Here is a 24,225-nt window from a genome sequence, read left to right as displayed (position 1 = left end):
GCTATTAAGATCTACATTCATGTAGATACCTATAAAACCTTACCACAGAAGGGGCAAGTCCTTTTGAATTCTGTTTCTTCTTGGGTTTTGAAGGGGTTTGCTTGTCTGAGGTATTGTGAGCTCCACTGATTTGATTCACTTGCCTATAGAACCCATCTGAAAGATATTCCAAGGAAACTGATTTGTTTTTTTTCTGATCTCATGTTGTACATAACATTTGTACAAAAGATCTCAAAAATTAAGTAATTTCTGACCAGATTAGTAAAATTAGAAACCAGTAGAACCATCTGTACCATATCTCCTGTGCTGAGATTATAATGTATAATAAAGAAGAAAAGATATATTTATGGTAGCTCTTTTTCTTTCTAGCTAGGCAAGTGCTCTTTCACTAAGTCAAATCCCCAGCCCCTCATAATGTCCAAAATTTGGAAGCAACCAAGATATCCAATAGCAGGTGAATGGATACACTGTGGTACATTCAGAAAACAACACTAAAAAGAAACGAGTTAATAAAGACATGGAAGAAACTTTTAGGTTACATACTATATGACATACTGAAAAAGGCTATACTATGGATATTTTTTAAAAAAAAGAAATCTAGGGTTGCCAAAGCTTTGTGAGGAGATAGGAATGACAGCAGAATAGAATAAGTATACCATTCAAGTATAAGATGTTGACAATGAGGGAGAGGAGGGTATGCATGTGTATGTGTGAGATAATATATGGAAATTGCTTAGTTTTGCTGTGAAACTAAAATTGCTCTACAAAATAGTCCATTAAATTTTTAAAAGATCAACAAATGTATTAAAAGTAAATAGGGAGATGATTTGCGCTTTTTGCTTAATGCATTATGGGGTAATACAAACTTCTATTTAATTTAATCTGGCTCTTCAAAACAACAACAAAAAAAGGAAGTTTAAATTAAAGGTAACATTCACCAGTGAGCCTATGTATTAACAATTTAAATTCTATCAGTAACTTAGGTAAATGGCCTTACAATTCAGAAGACAATATGAGGTAAATATTTGAGTACAATAGCCCCTGCAACAATCTCTAGGATCCTGACAAATAAATGGTGAGTAGAAATGGGGGGCTGTGAGCACATGTGCCCCCTGGTGGTAATCAGATGAAATCCTGAACATTTTCATTCAATATAATTCAGTATGTGATCATCCCTCCTCTGTCAAACTTAAAATGTACATTTTGGGAGCAAATTTTTGCCACACATACGTCAGATAAAGCACTAATCTCCAGGATATATAAAGAACTAAAAAAACCTTAACACCAAAAAAACAAACAACCCAATCAATAAATGGGTTAAGGAGCTGAACAGATACTTCTCAGAAGAAGATATACACTCAATCAACAAATATATGAAAAAATGTTCAACATCTCTAGTAATTAGAGAAATGCAAATCAAAACTATTCTTAGATTTCATCTCACTCTAGTCAGAATGGCAGCTATCAAGAATATAGACAACAATAAATGTTGGAGAGGATGTGGGGGAAAAGGCATACTCATACTTTGCTGGTAGGACTGCAAATTGGTGCAACAAATCTGGAAAGCAGCATGGAAATTCCTTAGAAAACTTGGAACAGAACCATCATTTGACCCAACTATCCTACTCCTTGGTCTATACCCAAAGGACTTAAAATCAGCATACTAGTAACAACTACATTAATGTTCATAGCAGCTCAATTCACAATAGCTAATCTGTGGAAGCAACCTAGATGCCCTTCAATAGATGAATGGATAAAGAAACTGTGGTATATATACACAATTAAATATTATGCCACATTAAAAGAGAATAAAGTTATGGCATCTGCAGGTAAATGGATGGAGTTGGAGAATATCATACTAAGTAAGCCAATCCCAAAAAGCCAAAGGCAGAGTGTTCTCTCTGGTAAGTGGATGCTGATTCAAAACAGGAAGCGGGAAGGCATGGGAAAAATGGAGGAACTTTGGGTAAAGGGGAGGGAGAGTATGGGGGGGGTGCATGAGGGCAGGAAAGATGGTGGAATAAGATGGCTATCTTTACCCTAAGTACATGTTTGACTGCACATATGGTGTGACACTACATCATGTACAACCATAGAAATGTAAAGTTGTGCTGCAATTATGTATAATGAATCAAAATACATTTAGCTGTCATATACACCTAATTAAAATAAATTTTCAAAAAACTAAAAAAATTTAAAATGGAACTATATTACCTTTTTTGTTGCACCTGGTGTCCCAGACCATAATGTTGCCATCTCTTCCTCCTGTGCAGAATACAGCTGTGACATAATAAACAGTATACAAGAGGTTAACAGAACCAGCTAATAATATATATTTCAATTTAAATTTTCTAGAATATCTATTTTATGCTAGATACTGAATTTGGTATTGAAAATAAAAATTTTAAACTATACTATCAACAACAAATTGAGAAAACAATTGTAAAAGAAAGGGATTACAAAAAGCTTATGTTGAAAAACAACTTTATAGAATAATCCCTCTGTGCAAATTTTCCCAAAACCATATAAAATACCTTATAAAATTATAGCAAAATAGACCTAGGGGCTGGGATTGTGGCTCAGTGGTAGAGTGCTTGCCTAGCTCGTGTTAAGGCACTGGGTGAGATCCCCAGCACCACATAAAAATAAACAAATAAAATATAGGTATTGTACAACTAAAACAATATTTAAAAAAAAAAACCCTGAGATCTGTATAAAATGTATAAAGGGGGTTGCCTCTGGAAATGGAATGAGGGCAGTGAACTGAAGAAGGGAATACTAGAGAACTTTGATTTATATGTAGTGTTTTATTCTTTAAAACTAAGTGAGAGACAGGCATGGTGGCACATGCCTGTAATGCCAAAATTTAGCAAGGTCCTGAGTAACTCAGGGAGACCCTGTCTCAAAATAAAAAATAAAAGGGACTGGGAATGTGTTTCAGTGGTTAAGTGACTCTTGGTTCAATCCCTGGCACCAGGAAAATAAAGAGGTAATATGAAGTAAGAGAAACTCTGCTTTCTGTATGAAAGAATGAGCACTTAAGAAATTGTACCTGCATTAGCTGTAAACTGGACAAAATAAAAAACAAAACAACAAAGAAAGCTACCTGAGGGGGTCTGTGGAAACAGAACAAAAACATAAAATTTCAGAGGGGAGTCAACAAATGAAGAACATGATTAGTAGGGGCAATCACTGTTTATAATTTTACCTTGAGGGCAGCCACAGTGGCAACATTAATACCAGACAGCTAAAATGCCAATAGAAAAACCTGCCATGTCTCATGCTAGAAGAGAGAGGAAAAGGAGATGGGGTGCAACAAGAGTTATTTGAGAGTAAAGGGGAGAGAAAAGAAACCCTTAATTTTGTGTTTAAACTCAGTTTTAAGTTTCTGGGTGACCACTGAACCATATGTGCAAGAGAAAACTGAAAGCAGTTTGCAACTGAGGTTTTATAATAAAGAACTGATCATCTCATTCACAATATCTGCACAAAGAGTCAGGAAAATGAGTTATTGTAAAAAGGAAAAGAAATCAATGAAAGACAACCCAGACATTGACTTATTAGATAAGATTATAATACAGATATAAATATGTTGAGAAATATACTCTTGTAATTAATAAAAAAATGATAGATCTCAGCAGAAAAACAGGACTTATAAAAAACAATTTTGAGAACTAAAAAAACAATAATTTAAACAATAAAAATTCACTGGTTACGCTTAAGAATGAGAAAATCATTCAACTTAAGGAGAGCTTGATCAATACAAATCAGTCAATTTGAATTATAGCAAATATGACTGAACATCAGTCATATTATAATTGGAAGAAGCTATTACCTGAAGTGATTTACTGCACAACCCTGTGAATGAACTAAGTCACTGAAATATATACTTTGAGCAAATCTTATGATACCTGCTTTAGTTTGAGTATGGCTTGTCCCTTCCGAAATCCATGTTGAAATCTGATGACATTTTGGCAGTGTTAGGAGGTGGAGTCTTGAAGACATGTTTGGGTCATGAGAGTTATACCTTCATGAACGGGTTAATACATTCATGGATTAGTGGGTTATCTTAAGAAGGACTGAAGGCCCTCACCAGGTGCTGAAGTCATTCTCTTAGACTTTGTAGCCTCTAGATCAGTGAACTATATAAACCTCTATTCTTTATGAAATATCCATTCTCATGTGTTTTGTTACAGTAATAGAAAACAGACTAAATAGTATGTTAGTTTTTTTCAAATTTAAGAAAAGCGGGAGAAAGAAGAACAGTATCAAGAATCCATAGGACAATTCCAAAAGGATAAATACATGAATGAGTAAATAGAGCCTCTTTGTGAAACAAATTTACAAGTCCAAAAAACTGAGGAAGCTCCAAACAGTGTTTGAAGGGAACCATGACTAAATTCATCACAGTCAAACCCTTAAATACCAAAGAAAGAAATCCTGAAAGCAGCCAAGTAAAACAACACAATGTAGGAAATGATTTGAGTGACCACAGAGTTCTCAATGGATACCATAGAGAATGTGGAAAAACACCTTCAAGTAATGAAAGAAAAAAAGCTGTTAACCCAGAATTTTATATCCAACAAAAATATCCTTCAAGAGTGAGTTTTAAAATTTGTTCTTTTTTAGATATACATGACAGAACATATTTTGACATGTTTTTACAAACATGGAGTATATCTTATTCTAACTGGTATCCCAGTTTTGTAGATGTACATTGTGATATATTCATACATGTACATAGGAAAGTTGTGTCAGATTCATTCAACTGTCTTTCCTATTCCTATTCTCACTGCCTTGCCTCCATTCCCCTTTGTCCAATCCACAGAACTTTTATTCTTCCTCTTCTCCCCTAGATTTTTCAGATATAGGAAAATAAAGGTAATATATTACCACCAGACATGCACTAAAAGAAATTATCTGTTATCATTTCTATTTCATGACAAATAGAAATGATAACAGAGTATGAAGATAGCATTGCCAAAGGGGAAATCCTGAGTTTTAGACAGTTTGAATTTCAAGTGCTTGCCGAGAGGTTAAGCCTAGAAATATAGATCTGGGTCAATTAGTAGAGTGGCAAAAAAACAAAGAAAAATTGGAATTAATGAGCCAGGCACACTGGCACACACCTATAATCCCACAAACTTGAAAAACTGAGGCAAGAGGATCGTAAGTTCAAGGAAAGCCTCAGCAACTTAGCAAGACTCTGCCTCAAAATAAAAAATAAAAAGGGCTGGGGATGCGGCTCAGTGGTAAATCGCCTCTAGTTTCAATCCCCAGTAACAAGAAACGAAAAAAAAAAAAGGAATCAATGGAAGTGTCCAGGAAAAAGGTATAAACTAAAAGGAAAAGAAGGCCAAACACCATATCCTGAGCCATGCCAACACTTCAAGACAGGTTAAAAAAAGTGTAGTACACAAAAGCAAAAATGAAGGAATCAACAAAAAGACAGGGGAACTAGAAGAGAATGAATGCTATCATAGATTCTGAAGAAGAAAATTATTTTAAAAAATTTTAGAAAAGGGCTGAAATGTTTCATGGCTTCTGACATAATTGTAAAAATGATTTCAGGAAGAGAGTTAGATGTGGAAAACAGATTGTACCAAATTAAGATGAAGAAATTTGTCTAGTTTTTGTTTACTCTTAAGAAAACTTAAGGGAGATGGATAACAGCTAAAAGAGAACACAGGGTTAAGATGTTTTGGGGTATAGATCATAGACATGCTTGAGTCTTTCCTAAAGAGAAACAGACAAAAGTGGGAGAACTTGAAGATATAAGAGCCATGGGGACAAAAGTGAGAGCATAAGATCTTGTGGGAGATCAAAAATGTTTCTCAACCTTAGGTGTATTCCCGGCCCACCTCCTAGAGTCCTAGTAAAATGATTTTTTAAAAAACCTCTGTAAGTTACATATGCAAGGTTAAAAACCAGTGGCCTAGGAGGAAGGATTGGTCTTAAACTGGAGAAAAAAGGTACAAATAAAGCCAAGTTTGTAGAAAAGGAAACAGAAATAAGTTTAAAACTAATTTTAATTTTCTGCTAGAACTTCTAATACCCTCTCCTTTTGGTCACACAAAAAATTTACCTCTAAGTCTACTTTCCTGCCTTTTACATGGCAAAATATTTGGGGAAGGCAAATTCCATTAGTATGATTATACCTAATTAAGATTCGTATCTTACCCATAAAGGGATGAAAAAATTTTATCAATGGTCATTTCTATCATGCTACCCACTAAAAATAAACAAACAAACAAAACAAAACTTCTACAAAAACAACAAAAAGCTAAGCATTTTTATGTATGAATTATTTTTGTGAGTTAAATAGAATTAGGCATTAATTTTACTAAGTTAGGAAATTAAGGCACAGGGAAATTAAAATAACTTTGCTGAAGAATTTTGAAATCAGATCTAGAATAAAACATAATATATGTTTATAAAAGTGTGGCCTGTAGAAAGGAACATGGCTGAAAGAGTGAGTGAGGCTACAAAATATTATTTCACCAACCAAACCATGGGGCCTTGGGGCAGTTTCCAGCTAGACTTATTCATACTAGAGCACCTATGGACTACTGGAAACATGATAAAAGCCACTTGCTCCAGTGTCTTAACTCAGTGCTTTTTCTACTAGACCATATTGGTATAGATTTATTCACATGCAGAGTTTACTGAAAAATATAGTGTTTCCTTTTTCATTCCCCTTTATTTAGGTAAATTTTCATGATCTTAAAACATTTTTATAAACTTAAAGCAAACTCTGACGCAGGAGTGCTATAAATTAGAATACAGGTCAACTTTATGTGATTAAGTTGTATTAACAAACCCATGCCATGTATTTCCCTTTTAGAGTTCTAGTCTAAACCAGCTCTACAACTCAGTTAATATCCCTGAGTATTCAGGTAAATAAATTAAAATATTCCTTTTTAAAATAGTGTATTTTTTAATGTTAAAGGACTATGATGTTTGTCTATAATTCTTGAGAAAGCTAAATTAACGCAGATACTTCTTTGAGGTAAATGTTTATTGGTCTGTTTGTAAAACATGTTAGTGAGGAACAAACTAAGAGAAAAAAGAAAAAAAAAAAAAAACCCTAGGGGGAAAAAATGTATTCAGATACCCCTGCTAAGTTTTTCCTCAGTTGCTATAGTACTGTCCTACATATATTATATCACTCTTATGAGATAAATAGAGGATCAATTGTCTGTAAATACTAGTTGAAAACATACTAGGAAATTGGGTCACTTAAACTAGTTGCATGGTAAATTTTTAGGTAGACAATCATGTCCAGTTTGTCAGAATTTTCACCCCATCTTCATACTTCATTTAAATTTTACAAATAGAATTAATGAGCACCCAGTACCAAGTTTTGACACCAATGGACAAAGTTAAGCAGAGGGTTTTTTTGACAGTTCATAAATTGTTACCTTATCTGTAAATTGAATTTCAAGGACAAGTTGGTGATAACAACCATAAGAATGGGCCTAGAACCAGCTTACTTTCATTAAGGTTTTCAGTCATATATTAGAATAAAAATTATCTATGTTGGTAAAGTAACAACTTTTATAAGGGCAAGATAGAAACCTTACAACTTCTTATTTCCCCCATCACAAAGAAGGTTAAGGAGACAAAAGAATAAGTAAAATCTACCTTTCTCAAACTTGGAAAAGGCAACTGACTTGAGGCTGCATTGATGACCTTTGCATGTTCCAAGCAGCTCACCAGCTTTAACGTCCCAAAATTTGGCTGTTTGATCACCTGCTGCTGTAACCTTTCAAAAATTCACAGCACAATTTAACAAGGCAAACTTGACCAGAATTTCAAGGACAGATCCCAATAAAATCAAAGTCACTTACAAGCTTAAATTCACCAGGAACCCAGGCAAGATCAAAGACAGCATTCCAGTGAGCCATCCATTCTAAGTAAAGAAAATGGTAAATATGAAATGTTTAGCCTGTGTTCTATGGTAGCCATATCAATAGTATTTTAAATAACTTAAAAACTACAGTGAAAAGATCAATCAGTACCCTATGGACCATGGGCCAAAGAAAACTTGTGGACTCAACATTTCACATTTCCTTCATTACCACACATCAGAACTACAATCTGATGTCCAATTCCTTTCAAATGAGTTGATTAGAAATAGTCTCTAAAATGGAACCTTTCTGAAACATTTTCCAGGTCAAAAATCTTCACAATGCTCTCTGAAAAAGTTTAGTTTGACATTCAAGGTCTTGCATACTTTGGCCTCTATCTGTTGGAAAGTTTCTCTTACTGTTCTCCAAACCAAACTGGACCACCCACTATTTTCTTATTAGATCCTGCATTTCCCAACTCTAAGACTTTGCAAATGCTTTTTCTCCGCCTGAAGTGCCCTCTTCCATTTCCACTGGTCTAAATATCACAGTTCAACCCAAATGCCCCATCCTTCATGAAAAATTTTCCTAGCTTGCTTTTGTATTTCTATTATTCATAGTCTTTGTTTTAGTTATTTCAACACCAGACTTTCTGATTCCAGAGTATGAGCCTCTTATAGTTAGTAGAACTTTGCTTTATATATGGGAAATATTCAATATTTAAAGCATTGTTGAACCACATTAAGTATAAAATAATTAAACTTAAAAAAAACTGTTTTTGACTTTAAGATATATTTTTTCTGAACTTTTGTAAAGGTCTTGCCATAGTTAACTGTTATTGTGATAGTCTATTGTTTACTTTTATCCTGGTCCATAAGCAGACATAATGAGAAGTGAATATAACTGGGAATATAGTCCAATAGCAATTTACTTGAACCTTTATGAATTAGTCCAATAGCAATTTACTTGAAGCTTTATGAATTAAAAATAATGTTAAAACAAAAATTACAGACGGAGGCTTACCTTTGAAGCACTTCTTTTTACTAGTTTGTGATTCCGTGTCATATAATCTAACGAAGCCTTCCTCATTGGCAACTGCTAATATATGCTCCATGTTGGGAGCTAAATAAGAAATAGAGTGCATAAAGATTAACACAAAAAACAAGTGTGTATAAAGGTATTAAATGCCTCAAACCATCAAAACTACCTTTAGATAGTCTCTTACTTAAGAGAAGGGCTAAATCAAGAGAGGTAATAAACAAGACTAGTACTGACCAAAGTCAAATAAAGGCAATAAAATGATAGACACCACCAGCAGACTGAGTCTATTAGTTTTAAATTTCCTTTTCACAACCTTTCACCTCTACTCTTACACTGAGAGTGGGAACAAGTAATCCTATTTCTTTCATATATTCTCCAGTGAATCACAGAAAGATACATATTCAACTGATTAGGAGGCATCTACTGGGTAAAACTACTTTCATGGTTGCTGAACCTTTGCAATTCTTAAAAGTCCTATGCTTTAGAAGAAATATATAATTATTCTAATTACATATAAGAGGTTTATCATAAATAAGAATTTATGTAATTATGCTAATTATACATTTTTCATAAATCAGAAGAGGATAGTTATTGGAAAATTATAACATCTACCTAATTTACTTTTCTTTGAAGGAAACTTGACCAGAATATATTACAATGTATTTTCCCTCTAGGTAGGAAATATATTATTTCTGTCCAAGCTTAGCCTAGACAGTAATTCTCTTACCAGAAGAGAAGGTGCATCCAAAAGGAGGAACTGGGACCCCTGTTTCTCCATAAGAAGTGTGTTCATCATGACAGCTGCATTGATAACCAGTTAGAAGGGACTGTAAAGGGTAGTGTGAAGACCAGCCTAAAACAAGAAAATTCCTTATAGAACTTCAATAACATCACATTTTACACTTTTAACAAATACAGAGGTAAATGTTATTCTTAAAGAGCCTTATATATTTAACATATCTCCATTCACTATGTTTGGTCCCCTAGAATACTTAGTTTTAAGATATCCTCAGAAGTCAAAGTGCACTCCCAATTTCTGGTGAGGTATAGCTTTGGGCTTATCAACTTTAATGGTACATTTAAGATTAGAAGGAACAACTGTCCTTTGTACATTAAAAAGTTCTTGTACCCTTTCCCAACAGAGACAACCATAAAAGCATTACCATTAAAATAGCTAATTCCCTTCCACAAAAATTTTACTGTTTTTGAAGCCTCCAAATCAACATTACTATAAACTCTCAAGTTACCTAGCAACCAACACACATCTATATATCTACAGATACATGTGTTCAAAAAGTTAAATGAAATAATGTGTTGGTGTGCCTATTATAGTAACATTCACTTACTAAGTAATTTTACTTCCTTTTTCCTTATAGTGCTTGAAATTCTAGGATTCTAAAATATTAACAGCAATAAGTCATAATATCTTCAAGAATATAACAGCAATTTTAAAGGAAAGCATTATGTATCTACCCTTAGAAGATATTCAATTATCCCTGGCTAGTAGTAGGATTAGAAAAGCCTTTAGAGAAGATCTTCAAAGATGAGTAAATTTTCATTATATTTAGAACAAAGAGAGCAAGAAATTCAGGGTAGAGGGAAAGTTATTCTGCTGGGTCAGAGATCTAATATACGCCATAATCCTAAATAGTAATAAGCTATCTTGTTTTTATAATATTAACATGCATGTCAATATGTGTTTTTAAATACATACAGGTTGAGTATCCCTTTTTAAAAACGCTTGGGACCAAGAATGTTTCAGATTTCAGAGATTTTTCAGATTTGGGGATATTTGAATAGATTTTGCCAATTGGGCTCTCCTTATCTGAAAATCAGAAACCTGACACTACTTGAGCATCATATTTCTATGCAAGAACTTTCAAATTTTAGTGCATTTCAGAGTTCAGATTTTTGGATTAAGGATGCTCAACTTGTGAAAGAAACATTCATCCAATAAATAATTAATGAAAATGAATTGTTAATTAAGCATCTGAAGAAACAATGAGTTCACAATTTCTTGAGAGCTGTCTGATTAGGCTACTTTCAATTCTTACTTTTCATCAAAAGTACTGTTTTAGAAGATATTTTAGCCTGACAGAACTCAGACAAATCTAGATTTTCACAGCAATGTCTGGAACAATTAGTAGAAAGGAGGCAAAGAAATTTAATCCAGATTTAACAATTATTCCTGGGGACATTTCCTTAATATTTCAAAATGAGGTATCACTGTAAATAGGTTGTTAAAGACTACTAAAAGAAGAATACAATAATCATGTATGTTGAGCTCATAAATATCCGACAGAATAAATTTAAAAACAAAAGCCTTTGCTCTTAGAATATATAAATCTAAATGTGATGTAGGACTTAAAAATTGTCTAATAAATGCAATACAAAAATTCAAAAGGGAATCTTGAACAATTAGATAGAACTGAAGATAATACATTTGGAAAATTTTATTTTTTACAAGCATTCATTATAATTCTATTATACAATTAATTTTGACTCATTGCCTTCAACTAATATCCAAATAGATGAACAGTCTAGAGTGACTTGGGGCAGGGCAGGGGTGGGGGGGAGTTCCCGTCTACTCCTTTTCTTTAATTCTGCATGTAATCTCAAGGCCCTAATTTGTACTTTGAGGAAATAATAGGGTTTTCCAAATGAGTGTTGTGAGATTACATGCAGATTTCCCAAAGAGTATACAAGGACATGAGAATAATAACTATTTATCAAAATTTGTTATTTACATTGGTTCTATCAATTGCATGCTATCAACTATGATGACAATGCAGTCCAAGAGAAATTTTTAGCAGTTGGAATCCCATGAGCACAGAAAACAGCAATTTAAATACATTTTTTGACACATAAGGAGACCAGTAAAAACTTTTCAAGCATACAATTAAATTATATCAGGATAAATTCTGTGGGGAGAAATAAAATGAAAATGAACTCAAGAGGAAAAAGTAACTTTGCAGAATGCCTATTTGTTCATATTTTTTTAAAAATAGATATGATTGTCAAATCACTTTAGTATTTAATTCTATTATACAATTAAGACAGTGATATAACGTTTTTACTTTAAGATGTCAATGTTCATATTCTAGCCAGAAATTATATTCTTTATAAGTGTTTAAACTGATAACAGAAACTTTTAGATACCAATTTTAAAATATCCAGAAGTAGTCATATTTCCATTTTATAAAGATCACTAGTAGCAATGTAAAGAATAAACGAAGAGAAGAAAACTAAGAGTTTTTAGGAGACTTGCTTTATAGTTCGGACAAGGTTACTAAGGTTCAATCAGGAAATGAAATTGTAAAGCAGAGCCAGTATATGTTAAAGAAGCAGAAACAGTGGGAATGAAGAGAATATGTTGGATTCAAGATATTTTGAAGGAAAATTTTCAATATGTAATAGTGAGGGAGATGGGGGTCTTTAAGTGACTCTCAGGTTTCTGGCTAGGAATACTGGTTTAAAATAATGGGGCCACTTCGCAAAACAAAAAAATATAAGTAGGTTTAGGGAAAAAGTGATCATTTGGGGGTATTTGAATTTGAGATGTGATCATTTTGGGGGTATTTGAATTTGAGATATCTGCGAGACTGACCAACTTGGTGAAGATGAATCTACATAATTTTTATAGAAATAACTGTACAATATAGGAAATATAAGGTTGTAGGCAGTAGAGGAAGAAGCCCCATTTATGACTATAATCATACATGGGAATAGAGAGAAGGGAAAAGGGTGGCATGCCAACCCAGAAGGGAAATGGAGACAGTTGTGCAGATTTCAGTGAGTAACATATAATAATAAATGTCAGTGCCTACCGAATAACAATGAATTTTTGTGAAGAGGAAAAAAAGTAGACAGATTGCAGAATTAGGAGAAAATGTGTCACAAAACAGGCCGAATGGCTTTCCCAGGTTACACAAATAGTATGAAAATAGAACAGAAATAAAAAATCAGGCAGTTTAACTCCAAAGACAGTTAATCAATGTGTTGAGGACCACATGGCACAGAGGACTGCAGAGGACGGAAATTATTTAAGCAAGGTCCTAGAAGAGACAGAAAGAGAAGCATTTCGAGCGGAATTACAAAGATCATCTAAGAGGGAATTACAAAAGGATGGTAAAAAGTTTTAGATTGGAAGGACGAAGTTGAAAGACTGCACAGTCTGTTTCAACATCCTTTTCCTAGACCTAAATCCTTAAGTATAAATGTTCCCTTCCAAGATTCTTTTCTTTCAGCTTTCCACGTGGCTTTAAGGGGGAAGGAGGACCTCAGGATAGACATGATCTTTAAATGAGTGAGATTTCATTTCTGTCCAAAGGTGGTCAGTTTAGACACAACACCCTTATGGGAAAGATTCGGGTGGGTGACACTTTTCCAAACCTAGGCTCAAATCTCTTATTGTCTGTGTTCTAACATATTAGCCCAAAGAACTGTGGAAAGTCAAGCTGGATTTCTACCCACTAACACGAGAATGCGTCTAACTTATACCGGGAACGGAGAACCCCCAAAATATGACGATCCCGTGTTTGGACCTTAGCTCTAGCATTGAAAAATATAGGGAAGAGCCCTCTTCAATCCATGAACCGAGATTATCTCTGGTGGACGTGGTGAGGGGGCATCTTTCACGCTACGGTTTAGAACGTTCGTGAACCAGGTAGTAATGGTGGGAGAACGAGAGTTCGCCCCTGCTGGAAGCAGAAGTCCTGCCCTCCCTCCCTGACCGAGTTCCCTAACAGCGGATCATGGACGCTGGTGGGGTAACTGCAAATAGTTGGGATCGCTCAGGTTCTACCACAAACAAACGAAAGTGAGGCGACGATCGCCCGTGGTGGCCGAGAGAACGTCCCCCTCCCCCGAAACACACACACACACACACACACACACACACACACACACACAGATGCATGCGTTTTCTAGTTAACGCGCGATATTGACGTAAGCAGCGAGGGGCCTCGGAGCCCAGCTAATTCAACGTCCTTCCTCCCTTTGGCCTACGTTACGATCCAAAAAAGCCCGATCCCGATTAAAAGTGTCGAGAGGGAAACAAAGTACAACTTTCTTCGGTATTTCTCCCTCACCTAATTCACTTTGGCCCTGGAGAAGTTGGAGCCTGGGAAACTAAACTGGAGTCGGCCCAGATCGAGGTGGAGTGTTTTGGGGGCGGTGAATCCCGCCAGCGAGGAGCAGCGGTTAAGACCGTTACTTACCATTTCTTAGGACGCCAAGCTGGGGCTGGCGGAGCACCGAATTGAAGAGCATCTGGACCTGAAGAACGACTCGGCTGAGGAAAAAGCCGTGAAAATGCCCTCGAGATCACTAGGAGTCGCAGCTTGCGCCCCTCACACCACCGCCCGTTATAGCCTCCAACTCCCGCCACTGTAAGCCCCGGCCGCCAAACTCCGCGCCAAACTGACGTCACGCTCTCTGATTGGCTCCCGCCGCAGCGTCGGGGCGCCTCAGAGTCACTTCCCCCTTTGAATCCCCGCCTCCTTTTCTCCCAGCCGCGGGAACCCAGAGTTCAGGAGCTCCCTGAGCGCCTGCGCGGGGGGCCCGCAGAGGCGCCGGCGAACCGCGGGGTGACCAGGGCGCATGCGTAACACGGCTTGACAGAGCGCGGAGGAAAAATCCGCGAGAAGGCGGCGGGAGAAGATGGCGGTGCTGGGGCAGAGTTTGCAATCTTTCTGACTAGGCTAGTCGAGTAACTATTCGGGTCATGGCGTCAAACTCAACTAAGTCTTTTCTGGCAGATGCTGGATATGGCGAACAGGAATTGGATGCTAACTCTGCTCTTATGGAATTGGACAAAGGTATTCGAAAGAGCGGGCTGCTCGGGGGAAGTGGCGCCACCCTGTGGTGGTAGCTTCCGGAGAGGCAGGGAACGCGCATGCGCAGTGGTTTGCTGGGCGGGGCGCGCTAGTGATTTTGCAGGGGCGAGGATTTCTGCTGCTTCTGGAGATTGTGGGAAGATTGCGGGACTGGCCTTGCACCATCTAAACAAGTAGGGAACTCTGGTGAAGGGCCTTTTTTGACCACTTGAGGGCGCAGTCCCCTGATTTTCCAAACACTGAAAGTGGCTGGTTTCTAAAAACACTAAATTAAAATTGTGAAATTATTTTTTCGTACGTTTAGTTGAGGCTAGGTCTTCATCGAGAGTGCTGAACAATTTTGCACCGACTTTATAGTGATTTATTTTCCATAAATGTAAGCTTTGGATTACAATACAGGTGACATTAGTGCCAAGACCAATCAAAAAGCTTGGCCCTTGCACGTTTCATTACAGACAAGTCCCACTTGTATGATAATTGTATCATAATCAAATGCAACTTACATTTTTTGACACATTTCATGATATAGAAAAATCATACTATACACAAGGGATTATAAAGGATGCATCTCACATATATTAACTAATGTAATTTTTTTCACTAATGTAACTTCTTTAGTCACTCTAAGCATTTTTAGATCAGCTGATGGGAAGTTGTCCTGATGATTTTAGAAGATTACACAAGATCGCTTCCACCCTGGGGGAAGAGGAGTCACTTTCTTTCTTTCTTTTTTTTTTTTTTTGGTACTGGGGATTGAACCAGTGCTAAGGTTAGGTGGTGCTTAAACACTGAGCCACATCCCCAGCCACTACCACCTTTAAAATTTCTTTTTTATTTTGAGACATGGCCCTTGTTAAGTTGCTTAGTGCCTCACTAAGTTGTTGAGGCTGACTTTGAACCTGAGATCCTCCTGGCTTAGCCCCCAGAGCCTCTGAGATGACAGGTGTGCACCACTGTACCCAGTGAAGAGTCACTGTTAAATGACATCACTCAGACTGGGTGAGGTAAAAGCAATAGGGAGAAGGTAGTGAATCTCATTCCTTTTCTTGAAGCTGGTGCATAGAGGGTGGAGTACTGTGAGGTGCTGGTGAATTTAAAGCTGTGTGAAAAGTGTGGTGCTCTGCTTAATGAAAAATTTAATTATGAGATGAGAAATGATATGAATTATGATTACTATCTGTACTCTCTTGATTTCCCCCTTAGATGCCATCACCTCACCCATGTTCGAAACATCTGAACTCTCGATGTGAAAAAGACTGTAGATTGCTGTGATACTGTTCATATTGGCACAGATGTAATTAGGGGTATGGTGAACAATGAGACCTTTTTGTAGTTTTCTCCATAACCCCTCCAAAGAGAATGGCCAGTTTTGTCGGGTTTCTACCAGGTGGCTAATTCCATGCCGTAACTAATCTAGTCAGGAGTGGACATGTCACTCAAATTTTTTCTCTTGAGATCTTTATAACCAGACTAAACTTAGTCTGTCAGTATAGGTAAGTGGACCTATAAAATCATGTAGAATTGAGTGCAGACTCTTAGCAACTCAAAGCTGCATAAAAACCAGCATTAGGAAGTACAAATTCTAAAACCTGGTTGGTGCTTCCTTGAATGAGCTCTGAACTAATCAGAAACCCAAGGCCTTTCTTTAGTTCTTACTAAATATCATAGACTTACTTTTATGTACGTCTAACATCTGCTATCTTGTAGCTGACAAAGTGAGTTTTTAAATATTTAAATATTAATAAACTAAAATTAGTTTATTAGGATTCTAAATCACTATTATGTGCCTACTGCACTCAATCTCACCATGTACACATAACAATTTCTGAAAATTTTGGAAAAGAATGCTTATTTTTAATGCATCTTTAGTTGAATTGACATTATTTCATTTGTATCTGCTTTTTAAATATAAATTAAGGCTTTGCTATTATCAGTTTATTAAGCTGTGAATTGTCAGGTTACCTTAAATGTGTGGTGCATACTAGTGTTTGTATGTCTGCTTCCTTCCCAACACAAACACCTTTTTTTTTTTTTAATGACTAGATATTAAGATGGTTCATTTTGAATCATGGCCATCATCATCATCTCTTAGTTAAAGCAAATGTACATGATAGATCCTCCTGAAATATTCTTTATTGGTAATGGTTCTTTAGTTGTACTCTGCAGTAAATGTTAGTCATGTTAGTGGTTGCTTAGCTTCTTTTGATCATTTCTGTGCTTGAGGAATGTCCCACATCATGAGCCCTGTCTCATCAAGGTGTAAGTGAAACTGTCTTCCTGCTTGATCCTTGAAAGAGTGCAGTGTCTGGCCTAGCCTCTGCCAATTGGACACACCTCCTTCGAGCTCTAATTTAGGAGTTATGCAAGAAGAGTTGAAGAGCATACTCACAGGTCCTTGTCCTGACAGCAAGAGTGGCTTCAGTATTCTTCGTGTACAATAGTAGCACTAATGTCTATGATATTCCTAGGTGGTATTGTAGCATCTGGTGTTTCCTAGCAATGCTAGGTGTCCTCATCTAATCAATTTGGCAGTGTGGTATTAATGCTCTTAGAAATTTAGCCTTAAATTTTTGTTTATTAGTCTTGTAATAAACCAATTTTCTACTTACAGCCAGTTAGCTTCTGTGCAGCTTGCAACTAAGAGCTACTAATACATGCTATCTAGAAATTTTTGCTGTTTTGAAACTTGATCAGAACTCTAAGATTACCATAATTTGTTATTTTTCCTCAATTTCCTGGAATTTGTCATCCTTCAGAATTTTGCCACTCTGAAATCACTAATTCAAATGTTTTATTCTTTAATTTTAATCTGTCTTTCTACTTGCTTGCTAGAGATGGATTTTAGCATAATGGTTTAGGACCATAAGCTCTGGAAGCAGACTACCAGGATTTGAATCTTAGCCATTTGTTAGCTCTTTTTTAGGAAAGTTTTTTGCCTTTTTCTTCATCTTGAAAATGGGGAAGATAATAGTGCCTAGCTTCTGTGATTATATGAGATGTTATTACTTGTAAAGTACTTTAGTAGAGCATCTGACACAGAATAAGCACTTAAGATACATCATCATTATTGTGATTAATTGCTTTGTTGTTGTTGTTGTTGTTGTTTTGTTTTCCCCAGTACTAGGGATTAAACCCAGGGCTTCACACATGCTAGGCAAGCACTCCACCATTGAGCTACACCCCCAGCCCTTTTTAATTTTACCTTGAGACAGGGTCTCACTAAATTGTCCAGGCTAGCCTTGAACTTCTAATCCTCTTGTCTCAGCCTCCCAAGTAGCTGGTATTACAGGCAGATGCCATTATGCCCTGCTTTAACTGCTATTTTGACCATTCTCTATTTTCATTCAGAAATTTTAATTTCAGTGGAATTTAGCTACTACTTTTTAATTTTATGGATCATGCTTTTTGTATTTTAATCTAAGAATTCTTTGCCCAACACAAGCTTGCGAAAATTTCCCCCATTTTCTTCTACAATTTATAATTTTAGCTCTTATATTTCAATCTTACATCTTAGATTCATATTTTTAGTTAATTTTTGATTATAGAGCAAGTTAAGGGTTGAAGTTAACTTTTTTTTTTTTCTTTTGGATATCTAATTTTTTAAGAATCACATGTTAAAAGAGTTATCTTTTCCACATTGAATTATGTTGGCATCCTTGTTAGATCATTGATTGGATTCCTTTCTTCTTTCCTAATATAGTTAATGTCATATATGTTCCTTGAAGCACTAAATATCCCACAAATTGTATTTTCGTTTTCATACAGTTCAAAATACTTACCTAATTTTCTTTCTGATTTCTTCTTTCATCTGTGGGTTATTTAGATGTGCATTGCTTAATTATCAAATATTTGGGAGATTTCTAGATACTTTACTCTTTTAATATTTTTTAGTTGTTGATAGATGTTTATTTATTTATTTATTTATTTATTTATTTATACGTGGTACTGAGAATCGAACCCAGAGCCTCACACATACCAGGCAAGTGTGCTACCACTGAGCCACAGTCCCAACCCCAATATTTTACTCTTTTTAATTTAATTCCATTGTGGTCAGAGAACATAAATTCTGTGGTTTAGATTTTTTTTTTTATTGGTTGTTCAAAACATTACAAAGCTCATGATATATCATCTTTCATACATTTGACTCAATTGGGTTATGAACTCCCATTTTTACTCCAAATACAAATTGCAGAATCACATTGGTTACACACTCACATTTTTACATAATGGCATATTAGTGACTGTTGTATTCTGCTACCTTTCCTATCCCCTACTATCCCCCCTCCCCTCCCCTCCCATCATTCCTCTCTACCTCATCTGCTGTTGTTCAATTCTCTCCCTTGTTTCCCCCACTTTCCTCTCACAACCTCTTCTATGTAATTTTGTGTAACATTGAGGGTCTTCTACCATTTCCATATGCTTTCCCTTCTCTCTCCCTTTCTCTCCCCTTACTCGTCTCTGCTTAATGTTAATCTTTTCCTCATGCTCTTCCTCCCTGTTCTGTTCTTAGTTGCTCTCTTTATATCAAAGAAGACATTTGGCATTTGTTTTCTAAGGATTGGCTAGCTTCGCGTAGCATAATCTGCTCTATTGCCATCCATTTCCCTGAAAATTCTATGATTTTGTCATTTTTTATTGCTGCGTAGTACTCCATTGTGTATAGATGCCACATTCTTTTTATCCATTCATCTATTGAAGGGCATCTAGGTTGGTTCCACAGTCTAGCTATTGTGAATTATGCCACTATGATCATTGATGTGGCAGTATCCCTATAGTACGCTCTTTTAAGATAAAAGGAATAGTTCGAGGAGGGCGATAGCTGGGTCAAATGATGGATCCATTCCCAGCTTTCCCAGGTATCTCCATACTGCTTTCCAAATTGGCCTTACCAATTTGCAGTCCCACCAGCAGTGTACAAGTGTACCCTTTTCCCCACATCCTCGCCAACACTTGTTGTTGTTTGACTTCATAATCGCTGCCAATCTTACTGGAGTGAGATGGTATCTTAGGGTGGTTTTGATTTGCATTTCTCTGACTGCTAGCGATAGTGAGCATTTTTTCATGTACTTATTGATTGATTGTATGTCCTCCTCTGTGAAGTGTCTGTTCAGGTCCTTGGCCCATTTGTTGATTGGGTTATTTGTTATCTTATTGTTTAATTTTTTGAGTTCTTTGTATATTCTGGATATTAGGGCTCTATCTGAAGTGTGAGGGGTAAAAATTTGTTCCCAGGATGTAGGCTCTCTATATACCTCTCTTTTTCTCTTGCTGAGAAAAAACTTTTTAGTTTAAGTAAGTCCCATTTATTTATTCTTGTTATTAACTCTTGGGCTATGGGTGTCCTATTAAGGAATTTGGAGCCCGATCCCACAGTATGTAGATCGTAGCCAACTTTTTCTTCTATCAGACGCAGTGTCTCTGATTTGATATCTAGTTCCTTGATCCATTTTGAGTTAACTTTTGTGCATGGCGAGAGAAAGGGATTCAGTTTCATTTTGTTGTATATGGATTTCCAATTTTCCCAGCACTATTTGTTGAAGATGCTATCCTTCCTCCATTGCATGCTTTTAGCCCCTTTATCAAATATAAGAAAGTTGTAATTTTGTGGATTGGTTTCTGTGTCCTCTATTCTGTACCATTGGTCCACCTGCCTGTTTTGGTACCAGTGCCATGCTGTTTTTGTTACTATTGCTTTGTAGTACAGTTTGAACTCTGGTATTGCTATACCTCCAGATTCACACTTCCTGCTTAGAATTGCTTTTGCTATTCTGGGTTTTTTGTTTTTCCATATGAATTTCATGATTGCTTTATCTATTTCTACAGGAAATGCCGTTGGGATTTTAATTGGCATTGCATTAAACCTGTAGAGAACTTTGGGTAATATCGCCATTTTGTTGATGTTAGTTCTGCCTATCCATGAACAGGGTACATTTTTCCATCTTCTAAGATCTTCTTCTATCTCTCTCTTTAGGGTTCTGTAGTTTTCATTGTATAAATCTTTCACCTCTTTTGTTAGGTTGATTCCCAAGTATTTTATTTTCTTTGAGGATATTGTGAATGGAGTGGTTTTCCTCATTTCCATTTCAGAAGTTTTGTTGCTGATATACAGGAATGCCTTTGATTTATGCGTGTTGATTTTATATCCTGTCACTTTGCTGAATTCATTTATTAACTCTAGCAGTTTCTTTGTAGACCCTTTTGGGTCTGCTAAATATATTATCATGTCATCCGCAAATAGCGATAATTTAAGTTCTTCTTTTCCTATTTTTATGCCTTTAATTTCTTTTGTCTGTCTAGTATTTCAAGAACTAAATTGAATAGAAGTGGTGATAGAGGGCATCCCTGTCTTGTTCCAGATTTTAGAGGGAATGCCTTCAGTTTTTCTCCATTTAGGATGATGCTAGCCCGAGGTTTAACATATATAGCTTTTACAATGTTGAGGTAAGTTCCTGTTATCCCTAGTTTTTCTAGAGTTTTGAACATAAAGGGATGCTGTACTTTGTCAAATGCTTTTTCTGCATCTATCGAGATGATCATATCGTTCTTGTCTTTAAGTCTATTGATGTGGTGAATAGTATTTATTGATTTCCATATATTGAACCAGCCTTGCATCCCAGGGATGAATCCTACTTGATCATGGTGCACAATTTTTTTGATATGCTTTTGTATTCGATTCACCAGGATTTTATTGAGAATTTTTGCATCCAAGTTCATTAGAGATATTGGTCTGTAGTTTTCTTTCTTTGAAGTGTCTTTTTCTGGTTTCGGGATCAGGGTGATGTTGGCCTCATGGAATGAATTTGGAAGAGCTCCTTCTTTTTCTATTTCTTGGAATAGCTTGAAAAGTATTGGTATTAATTCTTCTTTGAAGGTTTTATAAAACTCCGCTGTATACCCATCCGGTCCAGGGCTTTTTTTGGTTGGTAGTCTTTTGATGGCTTCTTCAATTTCTTCCTTTGTTATTGGTCTGTTTAAATTGTATGTGTCTTCCTGACTCAATCTGGGCAGATCATATGACTTAAGAAATTTATCGATATCTTCGCTATCTTCTATTTCATTAGAATATAGGGTTTCAAAATACTTTCTAATTATCTTCTGTATTTCTGTAGTGTCTGTTGTAATATTGCTTTTTCATCCCGTATGTTAGTAATTTGAGTTCTCTCTCTTCTTCTCTTCGTTAGCATGGCTAAGGGCCTGTCGATCTTATTTATTTTTTCAAAGAACCAACTTTTAGTTTTTTCAATGGCTTTTTTTGTTTCAATTTCGTTGATTTCTGCTCTAATTTTAATTATTTCTTGTCTTCTACTACATTTGCTGTTGTTTTGCTCTTCCTTTTCTAGGTTTTTGAGGTGTAGTGTGAGTTCACTTATTTGTTGTTTTTTTCTTTTTTTGAGGAAAGAACTCCAAGAAATGAATTTTCCTCTTAAAACTGCTTTCATTGTGTCCCATAGATTCCGGTATATTGTGTCTGTATTGTCATTCGTCTCTAAGAATTTTTTTTATCTCCTCCTTTATGTCTTCTGTAACCCATTGATCATTCAGTAACATATTGTTCATTTTCCATGTGATGTAGGATTTTTCCTTCCTTCTTTTATCATTGATTTCCAGTTTCATTTCATTATGATCAGATATGGTGCATGGTATTATCTCCACGCCTTTATATTTACTAAGAGTTGCCCTATGGCATAATATATGGTCTATCTTTGAGTAGGATCCATGTGCTGCTGAGAAGAACGTGTATCCACTTAATGATGGTTGATATATTCTATGTATGTCGGTTAAGTCTAGGTTATTGATTGTGCTATTGAGTTCAATAGTTTCTTTATTCAGCTTTTGTCTAGAGGATCTGTCTAATGGTGAGAGCGGTGTGTTGAAGTCACCCATAATTATTGTGTTGTAGTCTATTTGACTCTTGAACTTGAGGAGAGTTTGTTTTATGAACGTTGCAGCTGCATTGTTTGGTGCATACAAATTGATAATTGTTATGTCTTGTTGGTGGATGGTTCCTTTTAACGGTATATAGTGTCCTTCTTTATCCCTTTTAATTAACTTAGGTTTGAAGTTGATTTTATTCAATATGAGTATGGCCATTCCTGCTTGCTTCCAAGGGCCATGTGAGTGGTATGATTTTTCCCAACCTTTTACCTTCAGCCTGTGTATGTCTTTTCCTATCATATGAGTCTCCTGAAGGCAGCATATTGTTGGATTTGTTTTTTTGATCCAGGTTACTAGCCTGTGTCTCTTGATTGGTGAGTTTAGGCCATTAACACTTAAGGTTACAATTGAAATATGATTTGTACTTTCAGTCATGTTTATTTATTTATTTATTTTAGTTTGGCTATTTTTACTTTTTGGTTATTTTCCTCCCCCTTTACTGAGATACCTCCTGCTGTTAGTTTTGGGCACTATTTTTCAATTCTTCTTCTTGTAGTATTTTGTTCAAAATGCTTTGCAGTGCTGGTTTTCTGGCTTCGAATTCTTTTAGCTTTTGTTTATCAAGAAAGATTTTAATTTCATTGTCAAATCTGAAGCTTAATTTTGCTGGATATAGTATTCTTGGTTGGAATCCATTATTTTTCAGCATTTGAAATACATTGTTCCAGGATCTTCTCGCTTTCAAAGTCCCAACCCCAATATTTTACTCTTTTTAATTTAATTCCATTGTGGTCAGAGAACATAAATTCTGTGGTTTAGAAATTTTTTGGCATTTATTTTATGTCCCTGAATAGCCTTAATTTACTACTGACCTTTAAAATTATTTTTCTTTTTCATTATTATGTATCTAAAAGTATCAATTTATCAAATTACTAATTTATGTACTATTTTTAAATGAAAAATGAATTATGGTTATACTTTATGTAATTATTAAGAATGATTGTTACCTTACTGTGTAATAAGTTGGTGTGTGCTTTTTTTGACTTGCAGACACAAATTTTTAAGTTGTGCTCTCCTTTCATGTTTTTGATAGGTCTAAGATCTGGCAAACTTGGTGAACAGTGTGAAGCAGTTGTCCGCTTTCCCAGGCTTTTTCAGAAGTATCCATTTCCTATTCTCATCAATTCTGCATTCCTAAAGTTAGCTGATGTTTTCAGAGTTGGGTAAGTCTTTTAAAAGCCTCACTATTCTAAAGCATGTATTGTTCATATTTCTTTGTTTTGTGTTATGGTTTCCTTTTTTCCCTTTGGGACTTCTACATGGTTACTTACCATTTTAGTGAAGCATATTGCAGTGTGCACTACACCTTGGTATGAGATTTAATGACACTTAGCAAAAATGAAGAATATGATTCAGAGAGTATTTACTTCTTTAGGGCATAGCTGTGTTTATGCTTGGTATCCTCTTGAAGTACAGACTTCAGGTAACCCTTTCAGTGGTGAAACAGATAATGATAAGCTGGAAAAACATTTGCTTGTTGCTAAAATTTAATATCTTTAATGTTGCTTTAATCCCAGATACTACTTTTCTAAAGTGATTCAATTATATTATCTCTGGTTTTC

General features: G+C 35.7%; 2 protein-coding genes across 3 annotated transcripts in view; one reads left to right on the top strand and one right to left on the bottom strand.

The window, feature by feature from the left end:
* The window catches only part of Dtl (denticleless E3 ubiquitin protein ligase adapter), a 61,992-nt gene extending 47,685 nt beyond the window's left edge, over positions 1–14,307 (bottom strand). For both annotated transcript variants that reach the window (XM_040278735.2, XM_005329440.4), the window contains exons 1-7: positions 14,111–14,307; positions 9,619–9,744; positions 8,874–8,972; positions 7,851–7,912; positions 7,645–7,765; positions 2,215–2,280; positions 44–156 (exon numbers count right to left, since the gene is read on the bottom strand). In XM_040278735.2, the coding sequence (XP_040134669.1) occupies positions 44–156; positions 2,215–2,280; positions 7,645–7,765; positions 7,851–7,912; positions 8,874–8,972; positions 9,619–9,744; positions 14,111–14,162 (639 nt within the window). In that variant the 5' untranslated portion in view covers positions 14,163–14,307. The remainder of the gene's footprint in view (positions 1–43; positions 157–2,214; positions 2,281–7,644; positions 7,766–7,850; positions 7,913–8,873; positions 8,973–9,618; positions 9,745–14,110) is intronic.
* A 172-nt stretch (positions 14,308–14,479) lies between these two features.
* Positions 14,480–24,225, top strand: part of Ints7 (integrator complex subunit 7) — a 66,735-nt gene continuing 56,989 nt past the window's right edge. Inside the window, exons 1-2 of the mRNA XM_005329435.5 lie at positions 14,480–14,710; positions 23,697–23,826. Coding sequence (XP_005329492.1) covers positions 14,617–14,710; positions 23,697–23,826 — 224 coding nt within the window. The 5' untranslated portion in view covers positions 14,480–14,616. The remainder of the gene's footprint in view (positions 14,711–23,696; positions 23,827–24,225) is intronic.

The sequence above is a fragment of the Ictidomys tridecemlineatus genome, chromosome 10 (genome assembly GCF_052094955.1).
Source record: "Ictidomys tridecemlineatus isolate mIctTri1 chromosome 10, mIctTri1.hap1, whole genome shotgun sequence".
In the NCBI taxonomy this organism is placed as follows: Eukaryota; Metazoa; Chordata; class Mammalia; order Rodentia; family Sciuridae; genus Ictidomys; species Ictidomys tridecemlineatus.
The sequence above is the reverse complement of the archived record's forward strand: the minus strand, read 5'-3'. Positions and strand labels throughout refer to the sequence as shown.